Source organism: Genypterus blacodes, unplaced genomic scaffold (assembly GCF_046128005.1).
Source record: "Genypterus blacodes isolate CSIRO-AG114 ecotype Tasmania unplaced genomic scaffold, CSIRO-AGI_Gbla_v1 ptg000023l_1, whole genome shotgun sequence".
NCBI lineage: Eukaryota > Metazoa > Chordata > Actinopteri > Ophidiiformes > Ophidiidae > Genypterus > Genypterus blacodes.
The window spans coordinates 85,257-95,000 of record NW_027466836.1 but is presented as its reverse complement, the minus strand read 5'-3'; the positions used below and the strand labels follow the sequence as shown (position 1 = coordinate 95,000).

Sequence of the window (9,744 nt, the reverse complement as noted above, 5' to 3'; positions counted from 1 at the left end):
GCTGGACAAGAATCCAGAAACAAGAATCTCAATCCCACAGATTAAGGTGAAGGCAGGAGAGGAGTGAATGTTCTGATCCAAAGCTGAATCTGAATCCAAAGTCTGTGTGCAGTTTGTGTGTTTGGGATCTGATATGTTCCTCATCTCGGCTGCTCTGATCTCCTGGTTGCTTCCTCTCCAGGTGCACCCGTGGGTGACGAGGCACGGTGCCGAGCCTCTGCCCCCGGAGGACGACAACTGCTGCACGCTGATCGAGGTGACCGAGGAGGAAGTGGAGAACTCCGTTAAACACATCCCCAGCTTGGCTACCGTGGTGAGTTCAGGGGAGAAACAGCGTAAACTACTGTGTGAACACAAAAGCAAATCTATTCCAGGATCTTCTCTGCTCTGAGCTCGGTGTATTTCTGTCTAATGGCTCCGTGGTTTACGTCTCCTCCGCCTCCTTTGCTGCCCTCCTGCCACTCTGTACTCTGGCAGATGTATGACTCATGTAGTTACTTTATAGTTGTCATTTAACGGTGCCGTGTCGTCGGCTCACTCCTTCCTCGGCGTTCCTTTGCAGATCCTGGTGAGGACCATGCTGAGGAAGCGCTCCTTCGGGAATCCTTTTGACTGGAGCCGTAAAGAGGAGCGCAGCAGCAGCAGCCTGTCCGCTCCCGGGCAAACGCTCACGTAAGGATACCCATCTCCACTGTGTGGGTGTGTGGGGAGTGTGTGGGGAGTGTGTTGGATTGCTGTATCAGATCACAACATGCAGCAAAACCATCGCAAACAATCACCGCGGTAACAGCAGGCTTGGATCAATAACTAAACACAACAACCCTCACACCGGCCGTGCTCGGTGTGTTGCATTGTAATCAGGTGTTTATGTGTGTGTCCCCCACCCCCCTCCCCTCTGTTCAGCTCCGTGGCCTCTAGGGGGCGGCGACGGAGTGGATCACTTGAGATGCAATGAAAGTGAAATATTCACCCTAGGAACATAGTTAGAAGTGATCTGCCTTGCTTATGAGTGTGTGAGCTGCTGGATGCATGCCGCCTCTCCACCTTCACTTTAACGGACGTGCCTGTGAATTACTTTGTCTTCTCATCTCCCAGATGACCGGACTAATTGACTAGCAGCTGCTTGTCGGGGCTCCCTGGGGCTCGCTGCCTCGCACTTACTTATGTTCAAAATGGCGCTCTCTCTCTCTCTCTCTCTCTCTCTCTCTCTCTCTCTCTCTCTCTCTCTCTCTCTCTCTCTCTCTCTCTCTCTCTCTCTCTCTCTCTCTCTCTCTCTCTCTCTCTCTCTCTCTCTCTCTCTCTCTCTCTCTCTCTCTCTCTCTCTCTCAGCAGTTGTGTAATTGCCGTTTCTCACTGTCTCACTCCAGGAAACAGGAGAGCGGTGACGGAGTGAGGAGCGCCGACCTGCCCTTCGTGGGAGAGGACGAGACTCTTTCTTGATGCACGGGGGAGCGGGTGGGGGTTTACGATTTACACACACACACACACTTGCCTGCTCGCAACCACACAGTCCAACACCCTTTACTTAAGAGTTTGATACTGTTAAGCCTGACGCCTCCGGGGACAAATGTGGCAGGCACAGATTCAAGGCACTTTGAGATGAATTCTTAAGCTTTTATTTCTTTCGAGGGTTATGGTGAACTGATGTTGGCTTTGCGCCTCATAAAGTTTTTTAAAAAAAACTCTGGGGAGGGGCGGGGTCCTCCTCAATCCCCCAATCCTGTCCCCAGTCCTTAACGCGCTAAACAAGTCCCTCCTCCTCCTCTCCTTCTTCTCCTGCATGCGTTTATAGTCCCAGCATGCTCTCTGGTCTCAGGCTTTCACGTGTACAGTTGGGTGTTTTCTCGTAGCTCCAGCCACTTTGTGTTCCTCCTCGTCTTTTTACTCGACGACTTTCACGTTTACGGCAGGGGTATACAACAGGGCAACGGGGAGATGGCGGTGGTCAGGGTTTATGGGACAGGGGTGTCCGCACCTTCAATGATTGTTGCCCGAATTTTGTAACATAGAGTCTGTACAGTTTTTTCCCCCGAACGAGAAGGGGGAATGAAAATGTTTACGTCATAGGATGCACGTGTCTACCTTCCCAATGCAAACGCCATACAAACTCCGTTAAACACACACTTTTTGAAGCAGCTTTCTCTTTTTCCAGTCTTCTCACTGCTCATGATAAAGTCTACATAGCAGATCTTTGCTTCTGGTGAATCCTTTCCAGAGGAACAATGCTTCTTTGTTAGTGTCTGATGTAGTAAATGCTTAGATCTACAACAGCTACAGTCGACTAATGAGTCTACTGATTTACCAAATAGATGTAAGAAGAATGTTCTGTAGACATTGTCTGCAATAACAATAGAATTAAATGGACATCAGACATCATTAAGTCGACGTCAGATAATTTCATCAGCTTGGACAAATGACCTCTTGAGTCAAATGAAAGAATAATTGATCGTCCATCTTGTATTTATTGAACTGTTCCAAGATGATATGACTCTGTAGACCTGATGGCTGATAAATGATGGCTGCTTGACCTCCAGCTCTGATTTGGTTTAGTCTTGTAGTTATCAATGTCGTTTTGAAGTGGCACATTTTTCTCAACACCAAAAAACCTCAATTCTGTATCATTTTCTAAAGTGTAGTGACCTAAGACGAGACCTTTAAAGTGAAACCCGCTGCGTTGCTGCTGAGGTGGAAGCATGGAGGGAGGGGTGCAGCTGCAGACTTTTTTTGTACAAATCTATGCAGGATAAAAAAAAATCTCCAGAGAGTTTGAGCTTCAAACCTTTTGTCATCTTTGCTCGGAGGCATAGATCACTCTGCAAGTACTTTTTGAGTTTGTAATTGATCCAAAGCGCTACGTTGGCGTCGGTGTTTTTGCCACACTTTACTCCTTTAGTCTTTATCCTTGTGTGCACTTTCTCAAAGATACTGTGTGAGTATAGATGAAGTCCCTGGTCCAGTCTCTCAGTAAACTTTGATAAATGACACGATATTTAATGCTTCCTCACACTTAATACGTCAGCACTTAAGGTGTTGTATGTAACTAAGGGACACTGGATATTTTCTATCTTACTATTTGCATGTCACTGAAGTGTATGTATGTTTTTTAAGACTAACCCTATGCATACCACGTGTCTTTCTCTCTGAATGGTGCAGATGTGCCGGCTGCACCTGGTTTACTCAGTCGCATTTGTTTCTGCATTAAAAACATTATAAACTTATTGCACTGTACAGAAGGGTATTTAGTTGAAAACCTGCCAAAATTATAGTAGTTTAAGGTCTTTAAGGCTTTAAGCAGGACGTTTATTGTAGAAATGCTCATTGTTGTTTTCTACTTGGTAAGTTGTACCACGTTACAGATTTATGAAAGTAGGGGACGACAACATGCGTTCCCTTCTGGTGAGAATAGTTTGACCTGAAGGACACTGGGTGCAGGGTGACACTGTATAATAACTGCATTTGATACATATAATACTTAAGACTTTAAGCTTCTTTCTATAGGCTTTGGCCATTGTCATCTAAAGGGTCAGGTTGAGCGATGACCTTTACTGTTCACATGATTTTGCATTCTGAAATGTCATTTGTTTAAGTAAGAAAGTTGGGGACTGTTCTCCAAATGCATGCCAACATACAATTGTCTTGTCATAGCATGAGAGGCCCTTAAGGGTGAATTATTCTATACATACTGTATCTCATCATTTGAATTAAATATTATTGCCTTTCTCCGAAGTGTTTCTGAATTCATTATTGAAACTATCACTGAAGTGAATCGATGCAGTTCCAAAAACTGACCACTAGATGGAGTTGTTTAACATGACCTCTGAAGCTCCTCAAACTATTTTGCTATATTAAAGCAAAATACAAAAACAGAAATGTCTCAACAGGAGGAAGGAAAACCCCTTAACAAACTGAACCGTTCTACTTGATGACGCATTTGCTCCAGCTCTGTATGTGACCTTACAGCCCTTTGGTCTCACTGCCTTCTTCTTCTTCTTCATGAAGACGGACTCGTCTTTCCTCCCCCAGTGTAAACGCTCTGTGGCTCAAACAGTGAAGAGAAACTACAATGCTCCACTGTCACTGCTGAAACTCAATTCTAAACGTAGTTGTAACCCTTTTCTATATTGCGATGGATGACACAAATCTTAGTCATGCAATATATAGAATAGCCGCACGGTGTCAGTGTTCTACCAGAACACAATGTACCTGCCTCCACTTTGAGAAACAGCTGGTGCTTCTCCAGGCTGTTGGCTCAGATGTGTGGCTCTGTCACTGCAGGGGTTAAAGTTGATCGTCATTATGCATCATTTCCAGGTTTTTCTGCTTCCAATACTCTCTATTATATGCAGGCATTTTGGTGGTGCTTTGTGAAATATTCAATCATATATCATACCTGTCTATTTAACAGCATGACACCATCATCCTCATCAATATGTGAGAAACCAGTGTGAAGTTGTGATAGAAATGTGTGCTTTTTGCCTTCCCAGTCTTTGCCTGCTGAATCCAAACCTGCTGGACAATCTCCACTGTGAATATTCCAGATTTATTACTGCAGGTCTCTTGAGCAAAAGGCTGCATTGTGCTGTACTTTCTGCTGACTTAAGCGGTTCAGCTCCAGTGTTGGCAGTGCTGCTGCCCAGTGAATGACCCTACACACTCCATCCTACACTTCCCCACATCATTTCAGTGGAATGGGGGCAAGTGCACGAAACAATCATGAATACAATTAAGACTTTAAATGCACAACATAAATCTCATCACGTCTCACCAGTGATGTGTTTTGTTATATTCATTTCAGTCTGACGTATGTTGAATGCTGATGTATAGAGAAGGAAAGCAGGCCAGCCACTTCTTTTGTGTCAACAATTCTACTCTGATTAAGAGTAATGAATTCGTTTATTTCACCACAGCCTTCAGTGTACTGCGCACACACACACACACACACACATACACTTCAGTGGAGGACAGCTAATCAATTTGTATCAGTGGCGATAGATCCTGGTGGAATTCAATATGGCCACTGACATCTCAGCTACTGTAAATTGATCCCTGAAATTAAACTGCCATAAGAGCAGAGAACACAGGAGTAAGTGAAGTGGCAATTCGGGCTCTGATGTGTGTAATAGTGGCACAGAGGTTGGCACTGACTGACTGTAATGTGGCTCCCCAAATAATGAAAATGAAACTGTTGAAACAAAGAAATAGAAAAGGTTGCAGGACTGTGGAGTGAGACGATTCAGTGTGTGTGTGTGTGTGTGTGTGTGTGTGGATGAGATAAGTTTGGTGTTGTGTTATTTGGCTTTTACTCATTTGATTCCCAATGACCTTAATCAGTGTTGTGTTTTATATATTTTCTCTTTCATACTTGTAATCTAATTAATTTCTCTTTTTTTTTTTCATCAGCTACTTGCTTTTGTGTTTTGCCTGCCTTTGTAGCAGTATGAATGTTGTTTGATTTGTGGTGGCTGAACGGGCTGATTGAGCATCATGCAGACACAACAGCTGAAAAGCCTTTTGACAGCTGCTGATGTGTTTACAGTTACAGCATTGTACTCGTAAAAATAATGATAAAAATTCATACATTTGCAATCACAGCCCTGACACTGAAAGCATCGGCCGACAAAAACATGTCAGGTTTAAACTCTGTGACCGTCTTGGTCAAATCCCAGAGGCTGAGGCTTGTAAAGGAATAAAGCTGGTAGCAAAAGCATGTGATGAGCTTCATGTGAGAGGGTGTAAATGCAGTCCAGGGGCTTTTTTTAGGTCTTGAACTGTGATGTTGGGCCACATAGGGCAGCCTAAACCCCAGCATCAGCAAACAGCAAGTGCTGATGGTGAGGAATCGGAACCTTCGTATGTCATACTCAGTTAATTGTTTACCTACTGAGGCCGCCAGAGGTAACACAAGAGTGAACGTGATGTCAAAGAATTCAACAAAAGCCTGGCTCAGCGCTCTGTGTAACTGAACATTTAGGCCGACTCCTGCAGGTGAAGTGTTTGCCCTCAGCGGGAGCAATGTGCTGCCTTGGCCCTCCACACTCTCCATGTGTGCACTGCAGTGTCTCTCCAGCCTGATCACCACATTGTTGGAAAACACACACACACACACAAGCTCGCTGCACGTATGAAAGAGTCAAAGCATCTCGAATCTGAATTAATTATTTGATAGTGAGAGAGAATCCATAGGGTGCTTCTAAATTCAGCTTGTACAAATGGATGGATCCCTAAAGGACATAATGTTCCCACACCGGGAGTTGAACCCGGGCCGCCTGGGTGAAAACCAGGAATCCTCACCGCTAGACCATGTGGGACCTGAAGGACATTCATCCATTCTCAACAGTTGCAGACAAAATATCTGTCTGGTGAATTAGTGTGTTTGAAATCGCTCCAGTGTGTGAGTGACTGTGTGTTTGTTTGTTTGTGTGATGTTTCGCTCACAGTGGATCTTTACCGGGGGATTAAATGTCATAAAGTTAAAGTAATCAATCAAAGATGAGCCTGAAGACGTTTGGATTCTGCGCACCTGCCGACTGTTTAACCTGCATGAAGGTAAGAAGCGAATCTGTGTGTGTGTGTGTGTGTGTGTGTGTGTGTGTGTGTGTTCTGGTATTTACTGAGTGGGACTATTGTTCGATCGATTAGCGTGGGTGTTGTGTGTGTGTGTGCGCGCGTGCGTGCGTGCGCATGTTGTGTGATCCTACTGTGATAGTTTTGTGGCTAATGGTGACTTTAGGTGTGTGTGTGTGTGTGTGTGAGCAGCTGTTAAGGTGGGAATGGCCCCCCAGAGTGTGTGTGACATTAAGTGGTCTTACCCTTACACCTGTGTGTCCACATGATTAATGAGCTCTGTTAGGATCAATATCTCTCTGTGTTATTTGAGTTATAGTTTACTTTCCTTAGTTGACTTTCACATGGAATTTCATGCCTCAGCTGTGTCCAAAGTGTCCAAAAGGGACAAAGACACACACTGATCTCCACATGGACACACACACACACACACACACACACACACACACACACACACACACACACACACACACACACACACACACACACACACACACACGCACACACAACACACACACTCTTAATATTCCTACAGATCATAATATTGTTTAGAATTCTAATCCAGTCCAATTTCACACCAGCTGGAGAGGGAAGATGTAATGTTGCTAAACCTTAGTTAGTGTGGACGTCACGATTTAAAATTCTAATTTCAGACCCCTGTGATGTGTGTACGGTGACCTTTGGGCTCAAATGTCAGAGGCTACATGGGCTACATAACAATGATGGCTCATGTGGCAAAGTGGATAGAGTCTAGATCTGAATGCAGACTGTGTCCACACACACACACACGGGCTGAATGCTGAGTGCTGCCCGATCCAGCTCCATATTAATCCCATCAAATATTCAGCAGATTTAATATCTTTAATCTCCATTCTTTGTTATTAACGCCCGTCCGTCCCCTGAGTGGGTTTCAACCGTCCGCATCTCAATTTCAAGGGTAAATCAGCTTTAAAGAGCCGATGAAGGAGTGAATCTCCCCTGGAACCCACATGAGGGGGAAACTCATATTAGACATCACATTCAGTCTCCATTAAACACCAGGACACGTTTTGTCTCCTGGTTTCGCGCTGTTGCTCCTCCCAGCGGGGCCTTTTGATAATGGCTCAACCACACACACACACATACACACACACACACACACACACACATACACACAGACACAGACTCACGCAGGTTGGCTGAACTGGACTCTTCCTGGATTTCAGGGGCTGTGAACACCAGAAACCAACTGATTGCGACATAATTCTGTCCGCTGCTGCTGTTGTTGTTGTTGGACCTTCAGACATCGTCCGAATTTCTTTCCTGCGTCAGAGCCATAGCAGAGGGAAACGCGTGCGGGTGCCATTATTAATGGAAGTTCCCCCTAAAACGCCGCCTGTTGGTGCCTGCTGCAGTTTGTCGCCTGAGGCAGTGCAGTGCAGAGATGGTGTTGACCTTGAGCGACTCGAGAGGACAGCTTAGGATAACGCCGTCTTCCACCTATTCCTCCTGCATTCCTCTATCTCGCCCGTGTGCGCCGGCTGGGCTGTGATTGCAGAGCCGAGCGAATGATTTAGTGTCCCGACGCTCCGAAAAACTGTCTCTCATGAACTGCTGACAGGCTGAGGGATCTGAGGGGACACGGACTCAGAGTGAGGCGTGTCCCCCATTAGATAGACAGATAGATGAATGAGATGCACAGACAGTAGTCATCTTATTGTCTCCTTTTCTCTCGCTCTCTCTCCTTTTATGGCTGTTTTTCAATCTCTCTTTGTGTTCCTCACATGCATGATAGTCCATTTTCACTTTTTCTGCTGTGGAGGAGACATGAGAGTGAAATTTGCAAAAGCAGATGGGCTTTAATGCCTCCAGACATAGACTGTGTGTGTGTGTGTGTGTGTGTGTGTGTGTGTCTGGCAGGAGTGCAGTTGAATCTTAACAACGGCGTGTTTGCAAACTGTGCATATAAAGAGGAAAAGGAGTGCATGAAGTCGGAGTGTGTGGAGATTAGGGATCGAGGCGTTTCTGGGACAGTGAGATAAGGCACCTTTTTAAAAAACACTGCAGATAAATCTCAGAAGTCTCTTTGCTAGAAAGTCTTATCTGCATTTTCACCTGCAATGAAGACGCAATAATTCAGACTACAACTTGTTTTCCTCTCGCAGGCCTCAAGGCATAAAAGGATTAAATCTAGTTGATAGTCTGTGGTGTTCTACAAATGGACTTTCATCCAGGATCCCATGTTTCTGACCTCACACCAACTCTTTTACCTGATGGCAGAAAGTGAGGCTTTGGGGCTCAAAATGTCACTTTCTGGGCCGCATTCACACTTAGACCATGTGGCAGGTAGATAATGTGGAGTTTGTAGCATGAAGGATGAGAGGATTTGTGCTTTAAGAATGTTGAAGTCTCTGCTCTGGGTTTGATTTTCAATAATGGAAATTTACAAGTTTGAAAGGGAAATGAAAGAGTTTGTCTGATTCTCCTGCTTCCGGCTGAGCTCCTCTCATTTTGTGTGTGTGTGTGTGTGTGTGTGTGTGTGTGTGTGTGTGTGTGTGTGTGTGTGTGTGTGTGTGTGAATAATTCAACACAGACCAAGAAACCAAATGATATGTTTGCATCTTTAATTAGATTTCCGGTGAAATGCTTTTTTTTTTTTTTGCTAGAGAAGAAGAAGAGAGCAGGAAACCTCTCTCATCCGTCTGAGTCACCCCTCCTCACGTCATCAATCAGCCCAGGTAGCTGTTTTAATTTAGTTTAATTTCTCTGCATGTTCAGAAAGAAAAAAACTGAATCTACCGAATCAATGCCATCCCTGGAAATCAATCAATCAATGCATTCTTGATTCTGATTGGTCAAGAACATTCTTGTCAGCCGGTTCAGCAATAATCCTACATTTGAAGGTTTCATACTGGCCAATGGAATCTGTTTTAATAGTCTGTGTCACGTTCTGTGAAGACAAACATGGCGGCCGTGGCAAGCAAGAGATCTGGGAGCGCACTGTGGCCGTGAAGGCTGCAGTCTGGTCGGTTGTGATGGAGGAAAAACAGACCCTCCCCCCCTCAAACCTAAATCCTTCATCGTCCAACAGCGACATCTTTATTCAACATCTGGCCGCTTTAGTGCCTCGCCTGGGCAAAAAAATGGCTTGCTAGGACGACTGCTTGTTTATCTGCGGTGGTGGGAGCACGTTTACAGCAT

The 9,744-nt window shown here is 45.0% G+C and overlaps 1 protein-coding gene and 1 non-coding gene across 6 annotated transcripts in view; one reads left to right on the top strand and one right to left on the bottom strand.

The window, feature by feature from the left end:
- camkk2 (calcium/calmodulin-dependent protein kinase kinase 2) overlaps positions 1-3,726 on the top strand; it is a 13,102-nt gene extending 9,376 nt beyond the window's left edge. For all 5 annotated transcript variants that reach the window (XM_076143329.1, XM_076143333.1, XM_076143330.1 and 2 more), the window contains exons 14-17: positions 1-46; positions 182-313; positions 563-672; positions 1,368-3,726. The exon at positions 1-46 is cut by the window's left edge and continues 42 nt beyond it. In XM_076143329.1, the coding sequence (XP_075999444.1) occupies positions 1-46; positions 182-313; positions 563-672; positions 1,368-1,440 (361 nt within the window). In that variant the 3' untranslated portion in view covers positions 1,441-3,726. The remainder of the gene's footprint in view (positions 47-181; positions 314-562; positions 673-1,367) is intronic.
- A 2,510-nt stretch (positions 3,727-6,236) lies between these two features.
- On the bottom strand, positions 6,237-6,308 carry trnae-uuc (transfer RNA glutamic acid (anticodon UUC)). The gene has a single exon. It is a non-coding gene; the product is annotated as a tRNA-Glu (tRNA).
- Positions 6,309-9,744: the final 3,436 nt, after the last annotated feature.